The 23,017-nt window shown below is 33.5% G+C and overlaps 1 protein-coding gene across 3 annotated transcripts in view; it reads right to left on the minus strand.

Annotated features, from left to right (window-relative positions):
* Positions 1-23,017, minus strand: part of ERCC8 (ERCC excision repair 8, CSA ubiquitin ligase complex subunit) — a 56,775-nt gene that overhangs the window by 17,274 nt on the left and 16,484 nt on the right. For all 3 annotated transcript variants that reach the window (XM_064480872.1, XM_010974901.3, XM_064480875.1), the window contains 7 exons: positions 15,883-15,964; positions 14,780-14,848; positions 13,527-13,593; positions 11,065-11,165; positions 9,897-10,021; positions 3,554-3,751; positions 442-525 (listed from right to left, as the gene is read on the minus strand). In XM_064480872.1, the coding sequence (XP_064336942.1) occupies positions 442-525; positions 3,554-3,751; positions 9,897-10,021; positions 11,065-11,165; positions 13,527-13,593; positions 14,780-14,848; positions 15,883-15,964 (726 nt within the window). The remainder of the gene's footprint in view (positions 1-441; positions 526-3,553; positions 3,752-9,896; positions 10,022-11,064; positions 11,166-13,526; positions 13,594-14,779; positions 14,849-15,882; positions 15,965-23,017) is intronic.

Genomic DNA, 23,017 nt, shown 5'->3' on the forward strand with positions numbered 1-23,017 from the left:
TATGTTTTATAATGATCAAAAGAAATGTCTTCAAATAGGTAAATATTTAAATAACTGTGGTATATACGTAACAGAATGCTATATTATTAAAAACAATACTTATGAATAGCTATTAATGACATGAAAAAGTCTTATTGTATAGTATTGAGAAAAGTAGGATGCAAGGTTGTATGTTAAGCATGATATTAACTATGTTAAAAAAAAAAACATGCAGAGGGAAAAACCAGAAGTAAAATGAAGTAAAATGTTAATGGTGATTAAGTCAACTTCAGAAACTTATATTTTTAATATTTTTTGAATTTTCCAAATGTGTTATAGAGGAAAATTATTTTTACAATCAGAAAATATCAAGAAATGCTTTAAAAGTCTCATGTAAGTTAATACAAAGTTTTTTCTTTATGATTTACAAGTCCCTGTACAATTTGTACTAATAATATTTACCTCATCATCATTGTCAGGAACTGGTTCATATAAGGATGGTACCCAAGCAAGAATATTGCAGTCTCGGCCACCACTGTACAGCTCCTGTAACACAGAAAGCGAAGACACGGCTGTGGGTCAGCTTAGAGCTGGAACCAATCTGAAATGAGCTCCCTGAACTCTTTAAACCATTAGTTCTTAGGTTAGATCCATTAGATTAATTCTATCTCTACTCCCCAAAGACACTGGGCTGATGTCCTCTTTTGTTTGTTTAAGATGTAGTAAAGGTTTGTTTTATATTTAAAAATAGTAGTAATTAGGATATGTCAGAGTTTGCTAACATGTTAAAATTTACAAAAACACTCAATCATAGTAGTTTTTATCAGTCATAGTATCCATCAAGTGTTAAGAGTGGAAAAAAATTGAAGAAATGTAAGAGTTTGTCCTTTTCTGTCAATAACTGAGTTTCAGTAAAGACTTCAATGAAGAAACCACGAATTTCTAGCTAAAATAGGCCAAAAATTCAAGAAGTTTTATTGAGCTCACAGCTGCCTAACTGACTGCTATTCAACTGATGAATTTGTCAGCTTGCTGAGAGGTTTACTTATAAGGGGAAGCTTGGGCCAATGCACAGTCTGTCACTGTCTTCATGGATATGCTGTCTGCACATGCTCAATAATGTTCACTCCACCCCAACAGAACTTAAGAAACATGTTATACTGGCCTATATTGAAAATATTCCTATGGGGGAATCTCAAAGCTTATAGAAATTTCAAGATTAAGTTACCAACATGAGGTTCTATCACCCTTGAACAATCAATATATATCTCCTGTGAACAAGGACTCTCCTACATAAATACAATGCAACCAGCAAAATCAGATGGTTCACACTCATATATCACTACCAGCCAATTCTTAGACCCCATTCAAGTTTCACCAAGTGTCCCAACAATATCTTTTAGAGCAAAAGGTTCCAGTTCAAAAATCACATGCTGTACTTAGTTATGTCTGTTTAATTTCCTTCAATCTGGAAAGTTCTTCAGTCTCTCATTGGCTTTCCTGACTTTGACAATTTTAAAGATACACAGCAGTTATCATGTAGAATGTCCCTCAAATTTTGTCTTATGTTTCCTCATGATTAAATTCAGGTGATGCATCTTTGCCAGGAATATCACATACCTTGATAATTTGATTACACTGATGTATCTCAGTCTTCTTCAAGGTAAAATTACTCATTTTACCTTTGTAATTAATATTTTGTAGGTTCTACCTCGAGACTATGTAATATCCCACTCCTCATCAGACTTTCAATTTATTAGTTTACTTACTTATAGCAGAATGGATTCATGGATCCCTATTTTAGTTAACGGGGAATAATTCATTATCATTTATTTTGATGTTGGGTGTATCTTTTCAAATTTTTACATTTATGATAGAATTACTATAATTATCAATTTTATTTTCAGACAGTGAGTTTTATGTAATATATAATTGATAAAAGGATTCTGTTGCTAAATGGATGCAGGAGTACTATACTCCCTTTTAATTCTAGGAGGTGCATACAGCTCAGTGGTGGAGAGCATGCTTAGTATGTGCCAAGGTCCTAGGTTTAATCCCTAGTACCTCCATTAAAAAAAGAAAAAAGTCTTTTACTTCTATAATTTAGATTTATAATTATTGTCCTTTTCAGAAATCCTAATAGATGGAATGGGATAAGAGTTGGATGCTTTCTGATGTAAGGCAGTGATTCAAATCTTTCCTGGTACATAGCACATACAGAAATGGTATTTGTCAGGAGGCAACTGGCCACAGGTTTCTGGCTATCCTTGGCTTGTCCCAGCTATTCTAGGGGCTGAGGGAAATCAACAGCTTGACACACTTTTGATCCATTCTAGGAACACCTGTTAGGGAACTTTGATTTTGTAGAAAGCAATAATTGGTAGTCAGAATACCTGCATTAAAGTCTTGGCTGTGTCTCTAAGTGACTCTGGACAAGAAAAGAGGTACTGTATTCTAAGAACTTCTTTGAATGGATAATCATGCTCTGTCAATCTGTGTGCTGATTTGAGGCAAGTCATGTCACCTCTCTGGTTGCTGTAGTAGTCTTTTCCCAGAAATAACACTAAAAATGTTTAATAACTGGTATATCAGGACACTGGCAATCAGAAGAGATACTGGACATAGAGTGGGAGGAGGGTTCTGAAAGCCTTTTTTAGTTGCTGGGTTGAGGTGAGGTCTAGGAGGCCCCAGGGAAGGGGTGAAGCTAAAGGTCACTTAGGGGGCTTGGTGCAACAGCTATGTAACAAACAGAAGGATATGTATTTGAATATTTTAATAATGGATACTGCCATATTGAGGTGTGCTGGCTGAAAAACCAGCCCTGTATATTTTACTTCACAGTGTCAAACACAAATTAAGTAATGAGTATTAATGAATGAATGAATAAGGTGATAAAAGTCCTTCCTAGTTCTAAGAACCCATAATTTTCATTCTTTTAGTATTTAACTTTCATGAGCCTCATTTTCCTTATCTGCAATACACAGAAAATATCAACAATCTTACTACATTGAGATTCATTTAAAGGAGCCTATGATGTAATTCGTGCAAATATTCTGTGGAAAAAGCAATCTGCTCAACTGGTGTGATAAAAGAGAAAGGTAAGGATGTTAAACAAACAAAAACCATAGGTACTTAAATTATGTAAGCTGGATCAACTCAAAAGCAAACTTATTAGCCATTGGCAGAAAATTAAAAAAACAAACAATATTGCAGACAATCAAAATACACAAACTATGTTTTGAGATTAGATATACATGTTCCATTTTTTCCCCCAAAAGCTTGTGGGCAAGAAATTATTTTAATTTGCCAGAGATTTTCAACTGCTAAATAAATGGAGCCCATATGCAAAAGAATTTATCCCAGTCAAGTTGCACAGTATTATACTGATTCATAGAGACATCCTATGCCACCTAAAAATATACCTTCTATTATCCTTTATTCAATAAACCCTAGCTCAAATGTGGATAAGAAGTATAATTCCTTAGAACGAAATTGCAGTGTACTCTTTTATATACAATCACTCTACCAAGCTAGCTATCTGAACATTTTAAATTCCCTTAAGTATCATTCTTACCTGGAAATTAGACTGAAATACACAGCAGTCAACACTTTTATAATGTCCCTTAAGCATAGTTATCTGTTCTCCTGAGTAAACGGTATAAACAGCAATGGTGCTACCATATGGTACAAAAACAAATTCTGAACTGCAGCCACAGGAGACAGTGAATTTCAATCCTTTTCTACTGTCATTGTAAACTTTTCCATAGTTCACCTGTAGGATGTAAAAATCAAAAAGAGACTTAAATATAATTTAAGACAATAAAGACTAGAAAAATATTTACTTAAAATATTACAATATACTATAGAAATGGCTCCAGTAAGTCTAAAGAAAATGATCAATGTCCTAATAGAAACATGGGCCAATGACATAAATATACATTTCACATAAAAGGGAAATACAAACAGTAAAAAAAAAAAAAAAAAAAAGGCCACAAAAGCAAAGGTTCACATTTCAACTTTGAAATAAAAATGCAAATTAAGGCAACCCTGAAGAATCATTTTAGACCATTTAGCAAAAATTTTAAGAAACCATAAGACAATACAAGTGAGGTAAACAAGTAGGTGGTACTGTAATTTGATCATTCCTTCTAAAAGGCCAAATGGTTTATTATGTAACAAAATATAAAGATATTCTTTTTTTTGGAAGGAAGATAACCTTCTTTTTGTTTTAAAACATTTTAAATTGTGGCAAAATACACATAACATGAAATTTGCCATCTTAACCATATTTAAGTGTATGGTTCAGTGACATGAGGCATATTTGCATTGTTGTGCAACCATCACCACCATTCATTTTTTTATCTTGCAAAACTGAAACTCTGTACCCATTAAACAATGAAGAGTCTTACTCCTTGACCTAGTAACTACTCCTAGGAATTTATCTTAGGGAAATAACTAAAAAGCAAAAGGTATATGCCCAGAGGAATTCACTGCAGTATTATCTAGAATGGCAAAATACCTGAGAATAGATATAAATTCCTAATAATATTAAATTAAGTCCACAGTTTATATAGCAATTAAAAAATTTAAGTATAAACATTATACAGAAAATAGGGATAAAAGCTAAGTGTAAAAAAAGAATACAAATAGCTTAGCTTTATGTAAGTAATTATGCATTCTGGACAAAAATAAAAATTCTGCACCCTGCATGACAAAGGTACATCAGCAATACCTAAGTAGGTAGAAATGCAGAATTCCAGGCCCTATTCCAATCTACTGAACTAGAATCTTTATTTTAACGAGATCCCTGGGGTGATCGGTAGGTTCATCAAAGTCTAAGAGGCTCTGGACTAAAGAAATTGACAGGTTTACTTCCTGCTGATAATTTAGATAAGCAGCTTAGGGTAGGTGTAGAGCCAGTCTCTAATCATTTGGAAATTATGAGCATGCAAATCATTATTTCCCTTCACTATGGTTAATACTGGAGTTTAAACAGACTCACCGTCTGTTCTAATTCTGATTTGACTTTTTCTCTTTTTCTAAAGGTTGGGGTGGGAATGTGCATGTGTATGTGTGTATAAACAGACACTGAGGCTCAAATGGATAATACTGATAATCTGTGGATACTACACTTGGCTTACCTACCCATGAGGTTAACATGTGACAGAAAGGAGCACATGTATTCAGCTATACCACTGCAGCAGTTGTACAGTGAAACATTAAAACACTGAATTTATAGTCAGTAGACTTGGGTTTTTGAAACCCACCCCACCTTCCTATTTTTTTTTTTTTTTTGCCTCTTATGAGTAATGAATGATTTAACCTGAGTTTCATTCTCCTAATCTGTTAAATGGAAATTACATCATTTACCAGAGTTACTGTGAAAAAAATGAAATAATACATGAGAACACCTAGAAATAAAAGTATTCTGTAAGTCCCTAGATTTATTCATTCCTATACATAATTTAAAAGTATAACATTCCCTCATTTCTGTCTTTTGATCCTACATGTACAATTTGTAGAATGACACTGGGAGGTAGATGGAAAAAAAAATACAAACTCAACTGGCAATTCTCTGTTCCTCCTGGAAAAATTATGATCTGCTAGACTGTGATGGTCTCATTCACATATCAAAACATCTACCTACAAAACCTATGTTCTTTCTACTATAGCACATTCATTCCCAAATGTGAACTGGAAAGTATTCAATGAAGTATAAATATTGAACCAGCTCACTAAACTTTGTCTTTATCCTTAGGTGCTCCCCCTGCATCTTACAACTTACTGTCCTATTAATCCTTATAACTCACTGCTGTGATCAAATCACCTGTGGGCTCAAAACTATCAGTATGTTTTCAACGTCTACAGAATGAACTTCAAATAACATATTAAGAAAAGGGGGGATCTACTTAGTGCTTAGTGTCATAGACTATGCTAGGTGATTATCTAAGCTTCCCATTTTATCACTATAAATGCTCACCATAAAATTCAGTGTGTGACAAATAGCATGCTATATATTACTATGAAAGTACTGAAGAGGAACAGGCTGCTTTTGGCAATGATGTCTTAAAGGTGGTATGTACAGGCTTTGAAAAGATTTTGATATGTGAGGAAGATTTCATAGACTTGGGATAGGATGATGGCAAACACAATTCCTTATCATATGAGCCCTTTATATTGTCCCAGTAAATATATACATTTAGTCACTAAGTAAATATCTACAGTGATGCAGAGATTCCATCACAAGGCAACTCGTTTCACTGTCAGCATAATTAATAATGACAGGTAACACTTACTGAATGTCAACATCTGCTGTAAGTACCAGACAATGTGCTAAATATTTCATGTAATTATTTCATGCATTATTTCATGTAATATGCAAAATAATACTATGAGATATGTAGCATTATTATACAAAAAAATACTTAAAAAGGTTCAGTATTATGATCAAGGTCTCTTAGCTAGTAAGTGACAGAATTAGAAACTGAATCTACATTGCACTAATCAAAAAGCACTGTGGTAAATTATTTTTCTTTCATTCTCCTAACTGAGATTATAGTACACTGTAGTACAAGTGAGCACTGGGTACTCTGGAAGCATTTAAGCTGGACTAGAGGAGTTAGAGAGAGGTTGTGTCTGAGATGAATCTTGAAAGCTGAGAAGCAGCTAAGACAGGAGAAGACAGTATTGTAAAGCACGGCAGCAGTCTGTGCAGCAGAATGGAAGGGTGGGAGAGCATGGTACATTTAAAGACCGCTAAGTAGTTCATATGGCTAAGGACAGGGAAAAAAATGGGAAAGTGGCAAGATATAAAAATGGTGAATTACAACGTACAGCTTATGAAGGCCTTGTGCACAACAGACAAAAACATTCAGGTTTTTAGAATTTTTAAAAAAATTTTAATGGAGGTACTGGGGATTGAACCCAGGACCTTGTGCATGGTAAGCTTGTGCTCTACCACTGAGCTGTATGCCCACCCCCTATTCAGTTTCAAAAACCTGAAAAGTTCATTGAAAAAACACTGAAAGATTTCCACTGGGAGATGAATTTGGGAAAAGTTAAAAGGATGAGTAATTAAACAGAGAGATCATGAGGGCCTAGAATGAAGCTGGAAGGGAAGACAGATGTGAAAACATTAAGAAGAAAGAATTAACAGGACTTGTAATTGATATAATAGCTGGGATAAGGGAAGGGAAGGATAAAGAATAGACTCTCAGTTTCCAGCCATTGGTGACTGGGTGAATGATAATGTCAGTAACTAAAACATTAAACACCAGAATAACTATTTTGAAATTTTGTTATGCCAAAAGCTGCCTATGAATATTCCCTGTAGGTACATTGTTCTTACTCTAAGGCAATAATCTCCAAAGTACAGTTGGCACCTCAAGGAATCAGTAAGATGTTCATTAAGGTGTGAGAGGAAAATATGAAAATTTCTATTTCTACCTTATTTTTATCTAAAAAATAAATTAAGCTTTAATAAGAGACTTAAAACAGCATGTATGTATAATTTGTAAATAATTACACATGTACTGGAAACATGTACTTACACATCTTTCTTAAATTAATAAGGGTACCATTACTAAGGCAACTCTGTACAGTAAAAATGGTTATTCTTTATGGTATGCCTATTACTTAGCAGATCACAGTACTACTCTTTACATACTTTCATTTTGTCCTTACAACTACCATTTATTTAGATACATAGTAATCCTGATTTACAAAATGGAGACAAAAACTCTGACCATAGTCCTTCATGATTTTACCTTAAATAAATTATCTAATAACCCCAAATTACTAAATAGCAGGACTGGAATTTATTTCCTATTCTGTCTGACAGCCCTTTAAATATCTGAGGATAGCGTGTGTTCCCTGAGAATTACTTTTTCTGGGATCAATGTTCCAATCCCTTTAAGTGTTCTTTGTAGGCGAGTTTCTGAGCCACTCTAGGCATTTGGCATGAATTACGTTTCCTTTGATCAAGTCCTTTTTAAAACATATTATCCATTTTAAATATACTATTCAAAATATGGGCTTACTAGCAAAAATCCATAGAGTATGAGTATTACCTTCAAGGAGAGAAAAATGGAATCAAATCACATTAACAATTTATGTATATACTCAAGACTATTTCTGTCACATTCACCTTCGATGCACATGCCAACCTACTTTTCCAAAATGACCCTGTCACTTCTCCACTCATAACCTGAGGGGCCTTCCATCTCACCCAGAGAAAAAGCTGAAGCTCTTACAAAGGCCTACAAGCCTATAAGCTCTTGGGCCTATTCCTTCTGTTTCTTATCTCCTATTACTCTTTCTCCCCTTTGCTTACCCTAGTTGAGCACAAGAGCCACATAGATGTTCCTCGGGTATGCCAAACTTGCTCTTGCCTTAGGGTCTTTGTATTTCCTTCCTCTGCCTGGAATGCTATCCCTCCCAGAAGTTGGATGGCTCACTCCGTCATTTCCTTCAAGCCAAATATCATCTTCTGAGTGAGACCTAGAGTGACTGCTCTATGTAACACATTACCTCCAACTCCCCCATATTTTCTATGCTCCTTTACTTGCTTTGTTTTTCTTCATAGTGCTTACTGTACCTAATATATATTTTATCCATCCATCTATACATACTTTTATTGATTGATGGATGGCTGTCTTTTTTTCTCTCCCTGGAATGTAAGGTTCACAAGGATAGAAGCTTTCTGTTTTATTTACTGCTGTATAGTACTGCATGGCAAATAGGAAGTACTCAAAAAATATTTATTACACAAACGAAGAAAATGAAAACAGGAAAGTGTGACCCAATTAGGGGCATGGTACAATATAATAAATTGAAGATTCTAAATTAAAATTCACAATGCCTGAGTTTTTAACCTAAGATATGATGGAGAAGCATTTCACATAGAATATGAGGGATTAGCAAACTCTAAGGTAATCTAACACAAGTAATTTTGACCTTATAGTAAAGTCAGCTTTTAATGATGAACGTGATACCTAGAGTACCTAAGAGAGAAATAGTTAGAAAGGATGATTAAAGAAAGGAGTATAATTAATGTTAATACATAGCTTAAGGTATTAAATAAATGCTTTAAGGGGTGTGGATATAATCAGCATTGTAAGAGTGGAATCTAGAGTCAAACTTTGTCGCCTTCTAGCTATGTAAACTTAGGCAAGTCACCTAATTTTATGTCTTATTTTCCTCATGTGTAACATGGGCATTGTAACAGTCACTGCCCTCATAGTGTTGATATGATGACTAAACAAGACCATATATATTTATACTCCAGCACATATATTAAATCTTAAATTTTATTACTGCAGTAACTGGCACATAAACTCTCAAAAAACATTGGCTATTAATATTATCATCAAATTATAAGCTCTTGGTAGCTTATTCTGAAAGCTACTAAACTATACGTAAACCTGGTAAGGACCAAAACATAAATTTTAAAAAAGCACTAAAAATTAATCATCACATAAGAATCTAGCACTTTTAAAATGCATTCATTTCAGTATTAAAGTGCCATATGTTTTGGTACTATAACATTCATTTTGGATTTTGTTTACAGGTCAGATATAGTATAAAATTTGACTATTTAACTTCAGAATTTTATGACAGTTGTTCCCAATCTTTTATTCTTCTTGAAATACTTGAGAGATATGGCATACTCCCATTATGCACAGTGGCTCAGTAGGGCAGTGATTTGCCACTAACTGGGGAGAATGTGCTGGCGGTGAGATAGGGTGAGCTGTCCTGAGTTGAGAATTACTAGTTCACATAATGGAAAAATATTAAAAAAGAAAGCTGTGATTTAGAGGCAAGACACAAAGTTAAATCTACAGAAAGACATCAGTATATGTCATAGATCCATTTCTTTAATTATACCCAAAAGGTTTAAGGTACTTAAAATTTCTTACTAGTGTGTTTTCTCCATTGGAACTATTCCAGAGCCTCATTCGATTATCTGTACCAACAGTGAGGAGATGAAGCCCATCACTTGTAAAACATAAGCCATTAACTTTTCCATTATGAGCAGTGTTTGCTGCAAGGAAAAACATAATTCAGTTTATCTGTTCTTATATCCAGCATACACTTAATGCTTGATGATACAGTTATTTAAGCATACTAAAGGACAATACCTGATATACTTAAAATATATGAGTTGATCATATTTTAAATTAATAATCCCTTTGGATTATCTGAATTATGATAAACTATATAAATTAGAACCATAAAAATAGAGGAAAACAGGAAAAAAGAGAAAAAATCTTGCCAAATATAATTTTTCCTTAGGAGAATAAGCTGTGCTACCAAAACGCAATTAAATGCATAAGCCTAACACTAAAATTTTAAAATAAATGCCTTTCAAATGCCTTGTATACTATTTCTAGTTTTAATTTAAAAATCATTCCATGACTATTAGAAATAATACTAGTATTTCATACTTAAAGATAACTGTTCGAGTCTCAATCAAAATTTTATATTACTTTCAAAATGAACAGATTTGAGAAAGGATAATTCTCAATAGCCTGATTAATTTAATTTAACATATTATTAAAATAATCATAGGTTTTATATGGTTCATCCTAATATATTTCTGGTCCAAAATTATTTCTGAATCAGAATTTTAACCTATACAGAAATTAAATTCCATTGTAAAAATGCAATTGAGGTACTCTGTCCCCTAGATTTGTGTCACACTTAACACAGCTTGCAAATTTTATTATGATAAAATGGTCACAAAATGTTACCACTTCTTTAATGTACTGTAACTTCCTAAATGGCACTGAATTTGTATTAGTTGACCTCACTGGAGGAAAAACTAAAAGGTAACAAGTTAGTCCAGAAAAGTTTCTACATTTGAAAATTCAGGGGCAGAAAAATTGTCAAATTTATTTGTATCTTAAAGAAAGAGAGCCATAGTTTAGTTGATGTAAATTTTGAAACTGATTTATTGTGAATGCCTTTTTAAAAAGCATAAAATTTATAACTTGTCAACATACATTTATTATTTGGTTTCAATTCAAAATTTTCAATATAAAATACTATAATATCATATTTCTGTATTAATGCAGTCTTCATTACCTGATTCAACAGCTTGTGACCTTTTCCCATTATGCTGATCAAGCGTAATCAAACATCCTGATGCTCTCCTCACATCCCATAATTTTGCTCTACTGTCAGCACTGAGAATAAATAAATGTTATATTGACATATATAGCTAGGATAGTGACTGTACTCCTCATTCATCTTTCCAGTATTATGGCTTAAAGAGGTCTCGGTATATTAGTGCAAATGTATTTGTAATTTGCGTGGCGGTACTGTTGCTTTTTTAGCAAATAGTCATTAGTGGCACAAAGACGTAAAAAAATAGGGGAAAAGGTACTCTTTTTTTGATCACAAGGACAGAATTCTGCTGCTTTTTATGTTGTTTTTATTTTTATTTATTTATTTATTTACTTACTTATTTATGTTCACGGAGGTACTGGGAATTGAACCTTGGACCTTGTGCACATTAAACATGCGCTCTACCACCGAGCTATTACCACCTCCCCATGTTGTTTTTAATGACATGAGCATCTTTCTCCACAAAGACTAGACAGGCTTAGAGCTTTGTTCCTTAGCAAGTTTGTTGTTCCTATAATCTTGATTCTTTTAAAAGATCACCATTAAACCCTTTTCCTATAATCTTGATTCTTTTAAAAGATCACCATTAAACCTAGTCAATTAGAATAGTCAGGAAAAAGCGAGCATTTCCCATTCTCAAGTTGGTTTTCTTTCTTTCCAGCTGGAGAAAAGGTCTGCAATGAGTCTGAAGACTTAAGTCTCTTCTGATCAGATTAGATTTGGACATATCTGGCCCCTAACACTGATTACTAGGTCCATTCTGGTACCGATTCAAATTCCTGGGTACTCTGAGAATTGAAAGCCTCTTAGCTTTCCTCTCGATTTGAGGAAAACCAAATTAGGTACAAACAATATGAATCCACTCGAGCATGGACCAACAGCCAGCACCTAGCTCCTCACCTTCACATCATTTTAGCCAGCCCTCTTGTGGCTACATTCTAGACTTTGCTATCCTTTAGAAATCATAAATTTCACCATCACATTCTGCAAACTATTAACAGAAGATTCTTTGGGGACTAAACTGTGACAGAGAGGGAAGGGTGGCAGTTCTACAAAAATCCAGACACGTAACTTTATAAGACTAATCTAAATAGCTTCTGTAAAAATTCTTCTGCAAAAAGTTTTATTAAACTGTCTATATGAAAGTTTGACTACTATTTCCTATCCCTTCAGTTTTTAAACTTTCTTATTCTGACACTCATCCTGCTATCTCATTAGGTCCTTGATCCCTCCTATAAGCCTTTCTGTGATTTTATTTCCTTCCTTATATCCATAACTTCAACAATTTTAGACAATTATTAAGTCTGTGTCAATGTTTTGGTTTCTGTGGCTTAGTACAGCTGTAGGCTACACCTTCAACAGAGCACACAGTACTGCCAAGCAATCCTAGATGCCCCTAATTAGCTCTTCTCCCAATCATTAAAACTATTATTCCAGATCTTTACTACCTTCCCTGAAAACTGCATCCCATTCCAGTATTTTTAATAGATGACATCAAGTTTTACTCCACTAAAAAGGAATAGAGGCCACTAGGTTTCCATTTCTTGAGCTTCTCTGCCACAGCCACAAATTTAATCATATTCATGTTTACCTTTCCTCCTTCTATTTAGTCTCATGATGCCCTTCGTGTGTCTGATCAAGTGTTCCCCTTCTACTGGGACCCTTGATACTACTCTCTCCTGTCTATTCAAGGTCCTGATGTGCCGATTCTTACCTCCATTTCTTATTTTCACTAATTTCTCTCCACCAGTACTTTTCACTTTTCCCTCAACATTTAAATACGCGAGACTCTTTCCTCCAGCAAAAAAACTCCTCCAAATCCCTTCATCCTCAAGAGTTAAATGCTCTTGCTCTTTTCCCCCATATTACACCTACCAGAGATGCATCTCTATCAAAGTACTTTTCAGAATGTCCCGTAATTATTGATTTTTGTGACTATACCCCCTCATTAGACTGTTAGCTTCTGGAAGGACTATGCCTTGGTTACCTCTGTGTCCCTGGCACAAACCTTGGGAGTCATAAAATGAATCAATGAGTGGATGGATATGTTGAATTAGATTCAAAATAATTCTGGATTAAAGAAAATGAACTAAAATGCTAACTTAAAATTAACAGAGTGCTATGCTTTTGTATGCAAAAATGACACAACACAGTTGTTAATGGGTAGTACTAGTAGATTTGCATTGCTACACAGATTGTCTTGTTTTCTGTTTTGAAATGTGAGCACCTTCAAGATGGATAGTCATGATTAGGATTATGATGCAAAGGAAGATTTCTTTTGGTAATTTGAATTAAAATCTGTAACTCAATTATTTTATTTTTCAGGACCTACTTAACATCTAAATATATATGTTACATAAGTCTCTTCAAAATGCTTATCATTAATTATTAACTTCAAAACCAAGTAATTTGCATTTTACCTTGCAGTTGCCAAGATATATTCATAACGTGGTGACCAGGAAACTGCTAATATTTCTTGTCTGTGACCTGCAAAACAACTGTATGAAATGACATGCAAAATATTTGAAAAATCAAAAGATACAGTGTAATTTTGACTGACTATGAAAAAAGTATAGACTAAATATTAAAAATAAATTGATATAATTATCATTTTCCCCACATTTATAATAATCTATATTTAAATATTAATGTGAAATCTATGGAGCATTTTTCACACATGGTATTTTATTATAAAAGGACTGGTTTTGCTTTGGAAAGAACAGTTAGAGTGAGTGAGTCTTTCTTTTTAAATACAGCTCTTAGCCTAGGAAGTCAATCCATCAATAAGTGATGCAACTCAGAAGCTCACTCACTTATCTCTACAACAAGATCCCCGCAACAAACCATAGAAGATAAACATTCTAAAGAATAAAAAAATTTTCTAACTTTTCAGAAAGTTATAACAGAAAAAAATTATTTTAATGATTGATTATAAAAAGCATTTGTATAAACATTTTTACCTAGAAAGCACAGGTGATAAATTCACAGTATAAGCAATTTCAGTATTTTAATTCACTTTTACCTAATTAAACTATTCAAATCAGATATCTTCATCTATATAGCTAATCTTAATAGAAATTCATGATAATGTAAAACAAATGCTATCCATCACACCAAGTTTTCCTGATATATTTATTATGTTTCTCAGATGAATAAAACTGTTATTTATGAATTACATCCCATTTTTTTATTGTTTAGAATTAGATGATCTAATACTGATAGAAAAGTAGCATAAATAATTTAAGTTAATATACCTTTACCAAAGAATTATTTCAATATCTTTTTCTAAAATATTTTTACTGAGAATAAAAGCACCTAAATATTAAGAACAGTTACTCGCCAGAACAATGTTAAACAATGCTCATGGAGATAAATGTACTGACAGAAGTTTCATAAGTAGTTTATTTTTCTCAATGTAGAAATAACACATGGTTTTGGGTTAGACATTCTATATCTTTTGAGCTTCCTCTGTGGCCAATGTTCATATAAATGTCTCCTCAATAGTTCAGCTTTATAAGAATAATGCACAGAAGGATCTTTATTTCCCTGTTGGCTTTTAACAACTAGCACAAAATACATCAGTCATGTCACTTACAAAGAATACATTGTTAGTAATATTTCATTTTATTGAATGGTTTACTCAAAGTAGTTGTTGTTTCAAATAAAAAAATACCCTGTAGAATGTGGGAACAGGATCCAGACTTTAAGTCACAAAGTTGTACTTTGGGTCCTCTAGTACCAACTGTAAAAACAAAAATAAAAATGGTTTAAAATAATTTTATTATAAATCATCACCAAAAGGAAACAAGAAACTACCATTATGAATCACGACATTTTCACTATATCATACAGAAATATAAAATTGTATGTTAAAATATTCTTTAGTTTTTAATGTTTATAATTATAAAATTATTTATAGCTATACTTTAGTAAGAAAAAAACTCTATCATTACATTATTTTTAAAATTTAATTTTTAAATAATTATAGATTCACAGGAAGTTGCAAAGATAGTACAGAGAGGCCCTGTGTACCCTTCACCCAGGCTGTCCCAATAGTTATATGGTAGGTCACTATAGCATAGTATCAAAACCAGGAAATGTGTATCAGTATAATGTATGTACTTAATTCTATGTTATTTTATCACTCAAATCATTTTATTTTAATAGCTTAGCTTTTCCATGTTAATAACATATTTCCAATCACTAGTAATAGAGTCACAGAAACTCTGGACACAGACTGAGTGGACCTCAAAGACAAGTTAATGCCCAAACTCTTTACAGATGGAGCAGCTGACTGATGTTTGGAGGTGAGGAGATTACACAGTGCCACAGAAACAATGAAATTATAGGATACTCGATGCCAGAAAAACATTTTTTCTTCATACATGAAAATTTTGTTGCAGGAGCTTTCATTAAAATCAATGTTTAATTTGAACCACACATTCTTAGAGAAAAGGAAATAATTTCCTTGTTTTATCGTGTCAAATTGAAACAGCTGCATAATTTTGTTCATGTAAAATCTTTGAAACTTTGGTGGTTTAAAAAGTAACTTTTCAAGGGAACAGAAATGTGCTTTCTTAATCTTTAAATCTTAGCCACTAGCACAGTGCCTGACTTGCACAATATCTATTAAACTAAATATAAACAGTAGCATATACTTGTTTTAAAAAAAGAATTGTGATCTTCATCTGGGTTAAAATGTTTACATCAAAATGAATTACATATTAAAAGGGAGAAAGTTTTCATATGAAAAAACAAAAGAACACGTGTACAAACCTGCTACCAAACAGTGCTTCGTGGCGACTGGAGACATATGATGACTATAAACTGTTTCTTCAAAATTAAACACATCTGCAGTCTAATAATAATCAAAAGACATTTTAAAAGTGTAAGTTCTAATCATAATCACAAAAGGAAGAAATTTTCTATTTATTTTTGTAATGCTAGCAATTTTTTTTCTCTAATAAATTCTAGCAATTAAGATAAGATAATCACCAGGCTCACCATCTTCCTTTCCACTCTACTTTGGGGGACTTCAGCATCTACACAGATGATCCAGCCAGTACTCTGCTTCTCAGTTCCATATAACCTCAGCTACCACACCCAGGACACTCTTATTACCCAGAACTTCCCCTCTTCTGAAATCATATATTTCAGTTATTTATGACCACAGTCTCCCATCATTTTCAGCTTTTTATTTTTCCCAACTACCTCTAAGATACCCAGATAAAGCCTAGAACTCTTATCAGTTCCTCCTGTCTTCTCATCTTTTCCTTCTTCAGCTTGGATTTCAAGGTCCAATACTTCAATGGCCAAAATCTTCAGCTCCTTTGGTATAGTCATCACACTTGTCAAGACCTCAACCCTGAATGACTCCCAATGCCTACCTTCTGTGCACCTATTTCCAGGATAATCTACACCAGAAGTCAGCAAACTTTTCCTGTAAAGGGTCAGACTGTAAATATTTTAGGCTTTGAGGACCAGCTACTCATTTCTGCCACGATAGCATCAAAGTGGCCATAGACAACAAATGAGCATCTCTCTGTTATAAAAACTTTATTTACAAAAAGAGTCTATGAGAAGACTTGGCCCAGAGCCTTGACTTTGCCTATAGGCTGCAGTTAGCTGAGCTCTGCCCTCACCAAATTTTGGCTGTCTCTAATTTCTTATCTCCCATGTATTTCTCAACTCACTACAAACTTACTTTTATCCCCACTATTCCCATTTCAACCACCTTGACTATAGCACTGATAACCTCCTATCACCAAACATAGTCCTTACCTTACTTAATCTGTCAGGAGCATTCAACACAGCTGACTACCCTATCTTTCTTAAACCAGTCTCTTCTACGGGTTCCATTATATCACGTACCCCTGATTTTCCTCTTAACTCTCTTTGGCTAATCCTTTTCATTGACTCCTGCAGGCTTTGTTGTTCCTTCTTCTGTCCTATTAATTTTCATTTTCCTCAAGGTTTTGTTCCAAGTACTTCTCTCTTCAACTACCACCTACATCTTAGTGACTCACAAATCTATATTTTCAGTTTAGACCACACTCTTGAATTCCAGATATGTATAGCTCAAATCCTGGATTATCTCCATTTGGCTCTTCACCTTAAAGTTTAATAGAGAAGACTCTGGAGAAGATATTCCACTATGTGACATCATATGCTCAAGCTGTATGATGAAAAAAATGCTCATGGAAAACTGAGATGAAATAAAGGTATCATAGGTATATAATGTATACATTAACAGGAAAAACTAATGATGGGAGTAGAGGATGCCTCTACTTGCCTTCCATAGCTTTCTTTATACCTAGCAGATGCATAATAAATTATTTCTGATTGAATGCCTTTAAATTTATCATCAATAAAATGCTGTCATACCTTTATTTCAGGCAGAATTATGAACTCATGAAATACTGCTTTGAGTTAGCAAAACATTTATGTTCTAAAGAAAATTTAAATTCAAGATGTCTTAGAGTTTTAAAAGATGTTAAGGAAAGAAAATGCAAATGTATGACATTAATTTTTAAACCACACTTTTAAATGAAGTGTAACAAACATATAGGAAAGTACACAAATCATAAGCGTACAGCTCAATTAATTTTCATAAAGCAACAACTACCTGTATTTTAAAAGAGAACACTACAAACATTACAAATACCCCAAGCCCCTTACAAATCCTACCAAGAAAGATAACTACCATACATATCTCTATCACCATATATCAGTTTTGTCTATTTTGGAACCTTCTACAAAGGGATGTATATTAGGCACCCTTTTGTGTTTGGTTATTTTGTTTAGTATTATGTAAGATTCATACACTTTGTTAATACAGAAGTATTCCCTTGTCATTGTTGGAGAGTGTTCTAATGTAAATTTGCCAGATTTCAATTGGCTGCTAATGTGGACATTTGAGGTATTTCCAGTTTGGGGTTATCATGAACAGTGTTGCTGTGAACATTCTTATAAATAACCTTCAGTTCACATGCATGCATTTATATATTCAAAGTGTAACTGCTGGGTCAGAGGGTACGCACATATGCTTCAGTCAATACCAAATATCTGTACCAATCTGTAATCTATCTGTAATCTCATCAGCAATCTGTTATCACCAGTCTCCTTAAGTTTAACCATTTTGCATGGTACGGAGAGGTATCTCATTATGTTTTGTTTTTTTTTTTAAATGGAGGTACTGGGGATTGGACCCAGGGTCTTGTGCATGCTAAACATGTGCTCTACCATTGAGCTATATCCCTGCCCACTCATTAGGTATTTAATTAACATATACAGGTGCACAGTTAATAAAGTTGAACACATTTATTTATTGGCTATTTATCCTCTTTCTTGAAGTGCCTATTCAAATGTTTTGCTTATTTTTCTATAGGACTGTTTTAATTTTTGTTGATTAATTTGTGTATCAGTCCTTTTTGAAATATATGCATGTGACAGATACAACACCTCCCATTCCATGGCTTACCTTTATACTTTCTTAATATTGTTTTTTAATGACTGGACATTCCTAATTTTAACATAGCTCAATTTATCAATCTCTGACTTCTTGGTTTGTACTTTTTGTGTCTTTACCTCTCTTGAGCCACAAACACACTTTCCCTTTTCTTCTTTAAGCTTTATTGTTTTATCTTTCCCATTTATACCTGTGATCCATCTGAAATTGACTTCTATGTCTGGTGTGAGGTAAGGGTCAAGATTCATTTCTTAATATGGATACCTGGTTGATCCAGCACCATTTATGGAAAAGGCTATCCTTTCCCCAGTTCTTCAGCGTTACTTTCACCATAAATCAAATGATTATACAGCTACGGGTGTATTTCTTGATTCTCTACCCTGTTCCCCTGTCCCCTGTGCATGTGCGTGTTTTTTTTTAACTTCTACCAATATCATACTGCTTTAATTAGTATAATTAATTTATGGTAAGTCTTGGTTACAGGTAGTGAAGTCCTGAAACTTTATTCTTCTTCAAGAGTGCCTTGTCCCTTTGTATTGCCCTATATACATTAGAACTAACTAGTCAATTTCCAGAAAAGAATTCTGCAAAGATTTTGATCAGAAATGCATTATTTTGGGTAAAATCAGTATCTTTTCAATACTGAGTCTTCTAATTATTTTTTCTTCTTTTATTTAACTGAGAAATAGTTGATGTACAATATTATGTAGCTTTCAGGTATACAACATACTGATTCACAATTTTTAGAGATTATATTTAGAGATTATATTCCATTTACAGTTATTACGAAGTATTGGCTATATTCCTGTGTTGTACTATACATTCTTATACCTTAATTTATACATAGTAGTTTGTAACTCTTAATCCTCTGCTCCTACATTGCTCTTCCCCTCTACTCTTTCCCCACTGGTAACCATTAATTTGTTCTCTATATCTATGAGCTTGTTTCTTTTAGGTTATATTCACTAGTTTGTTTTGTTTTTTGGATCCTACATGTAAGTATACCATAGGTATTTGTGTTTCTCTGTATGACTCATTTCATTTAGTATAATATCCTCCAAGTCCATGCATGTTGCTGCAAATGGCAAAATCTCATTCTCTTTTATGGCTGAGTGGCATTCCATTGTATATATATACTACGTCTTCTTTATCCATTCACCTGTTGAAGAACATTTAGGTTGCTTCCATATCTTGGCAATTGTGAATACTGCTACTAAAACACTGTTGTGCATGTATCTTTTTGAATTTGTGTTTTCATTCTTTTCAGATATATATCCAGGAGTGCAACTGCTGGGTCATATGGTAGTTCTATTTTCAGTTTTTTTTGTACATATATATATATACACACACACACACACATATATGTATATATATATTTATTGAGTTATAGTCAGTTTACAATGTTGTGTCAATTTCCAGTGTAAAGCACAATTTTTCAGTTATACATGAGCATACATATATTCACTGTCACATTCTTTTTCACTGTGAGCTACCACAAGATCTTGTATATTTCCCTATGCTATACAGTATAGTCTTATTTATCTATACTACATATGCCTGTCAGTATCTACATCTATTTTCAATTTTTAATTTGCATTTCTCTCATGATTAATGATGTTGAGCATCTTTCCATATGTCTGTTGGCCATCTATATGTCTTCTTTGGAAAAAAAAGTCTTTTCAGTTCTTCTGCTCATGTTTTTTGCATTTTTTTTTGATGTTGAGGTGTATGAACTGTTTACATATTTTGGACATTAACCCTTTACTAGTCATATCATTTGCAAACATTTTTTCCCTTTCAGTAGATTGTTTTGTGTGTATGTGTGTGTGTGTGTGGATGGTTTCCTTTACTGTGCAAAAGCTTTTACATTTAATTAGGTCTCATTTGTTTAATTTTGCTTTTACTTCCTTTGCTTTAGGAAACAGATGCAAATAATAATACTGCCATGATTTATGTCAAAGAGTGATCCACCTACATTTTCTTCTAGGAACTTTGTGGTTTCCAGTCTTAAATTTAAGTCTTTAACTCATTTTGAGTTTATTTTTGTACACAGTGTTAGAAAATGTTCTAATTTTGTTCTTTCACATGTGGCGGTCTAGACTCCCCAGCACCAGTTATTTAAGAGACTGTCTTTTCTCCATTGTATACGCTTGCCTCCTTTGTCGTAGATTAATTGACCATAAGTGCATGGGTTTATTTCTGGGCTTTCTATTCTGTTACATTGATCTATGTATCTGTTTTTGTGCCAGTACCATACTGTATTGATTACCGTAGCTTTATAGTACAGTCTGAAGTCAGGGAGCATGATTCCTCCAGGTTTGTTTCTTTTCAAGATTCTTTTTGGTTGAGGTTTTTTGTGTTTCTGTACAAATTTTAAAACTATTTCTTGTAGTTCTGAGAAAAATGCCCTTAGTATTTTGATAGGGATTGCATTAAATCTGTAGATTGCCTTCAGCTGCATGTTCATTTTTAAAATGTAAGTTCTTTCAATCCATGAACATGGTAAATCTTTCCATCTATTTGTTCTTCTCCAATTTCTTTCATCAGTGTCTTAGAGTTTTCTGAGTACAGGTCTTTTATTTCCTTAGGTAGGTTTATTCCTAGGTATTTTAATCCTTTTTGATGAGATTGTAAATGGAGTTGTTTCCTTAATTATCCTTTCTGATAGTTCATTGCTAGTGTATAGAAATACAACAGATATCTGTATATTAATTTTGTTTTCTGCAACTTACTGAATCCATTGATGAGCTCTAGTAGTCTTCTGGTGGCATCTTTAGGATTTTCTATGTATAGTATCACATCATCTACAAACAATGACAGTTTTACTTCTTTTCCAATTTGGATTATTTTATCTTCCTTGTCTAACTGCTGTGGCTAGGGCTTCCAATACTATGTTGAGTAACAGTGGTGAGAGTGGGCATTCTTGTCTTGTTCCTGATCTTAGAGAAAATGATTTCAGCTTTTCACCACTGACTATGATGTTAGCTCTGGGCTTGTCATACATGCCCTTTATTATGTTGTGTCATGTTCCACCTATGCCCACTTCCTGTTGAGTTTTATTATAAATGGATGTGGAATTTTGTCAAAAGCTTTTCCTGCATCTATTGAGATGTCATATGGTTTTTATTCTTCAATTTGTTAACGTGGTGTGTCACACCAATCAACTTGCAGATAATGAAAAACACATCACACGGGTAAATCCCACTTGGCTGTGGTATATGATCCTTTTGATGTATTGTTGAATTTGGTTTGCTAAATATTGTTGAGGATTTTTCCATCTATGTTCATCAGTTATATTGTTCTGTAGTTTTCTCTTTTTGTGTCTGTGTGGTATCTTTGTCTGGTTTTGGTATTAGGGTGATGCTGGCCTCGCAGAATGAGTTCAGAAGCATGCCTTCCTCTGCAATTTTTTGTAATAGTTTGTGAAGACTAGGTGTTAATTCTTCTCTGCATGTTTGGTAGAATTCAACTATAAAGACTTCTGGTCCTAGACTTTGACTTGTTGGGAGGTTTTTTGTTTTGTTTTATTTTTACTGATTTAATTTCATTACTGGTAATTGGTCTGTTAATATTTTCTATTTTTCCCTGGTTCAGCATTGGGAGATTGTACATTTCTAGGAATTTGTCCATTTCTTCTAGGTTGTTCATTTTACTGGCATATAGTTGTTTGCAGTAGTCTTTTACAATCTTTTGTATTTCTGTGATGTCAGTTGTAACTTCCTCTCTTTCATTTCTAATTTTATTAATCTGGGCCCTCTTTGATCATTTCTATTGTTTTTCTAGTCTCTATTCATTTATTCCTCCTCTGATCATTATGACTTTTTTCCTTCTACTAATTTTGGGTTTTGTTTGTTCCTCTTTTTATAGTTCCTTTAGGTGTAAGGTTAGGTTGTTTGAGATTTTTCTTGTTTCCTGAGGTAAGCTTGTATTGCTATAAAGGTCTTCTTAGAACTCCTTTTGCTGCATCCCATAGGTTTTGAATTATCATGTCTTCATTTTCATTTGTCTCCAGGTTTTTTAAATTTCCTCTGATTTCTTCAGGGCTCCACTGGTTGATTAGCAGCATATCGTTTAGCCTCCACTTGTTTGTGTTTTTTTGCAATTTTTTTTTCTTGTAATTCATTTCTAATCTCAAAGTGTTGTGGTTGGAAAAGATGCCTGATATGACTTCAATTTTCTGAAATTTACCAAGGCTTGTTTTGTGGCATGTCATCCATCCTAGAGAAAGTTCTGTGTGTACTTGAAAAGAATATGCAAGCTGCTGTTTTTGGATGGAATATTCTATATATATTAAGTCTACCTGGTCTAATGAGCCATTTAAGGCTAATGTTTCCTTACTGATTTTGTCTGGATGATCTGTCTAAGTGGGGTGTTAATTTCCTCTACTATTACTGTGCTGCAGTCCATTTCTCCCTTTATGTCTGTTAATATTCACTTTATGTT

The sequence above is a fragment of the Camelus dromedarius genome, chromosome 3 (genome assembly GCF_036321535.1).
Source record: "Camelus dromedarius isolate mCamDro1 chromosome 3, mCamDro1.pat, whole genome shotgun sequence".
Lineage (NCBI taxonomy): Eukaryota > Metazoa > Chordata > Mammalia > Artiodactyla > Camelidae > Camelus > Camelus dromedarius.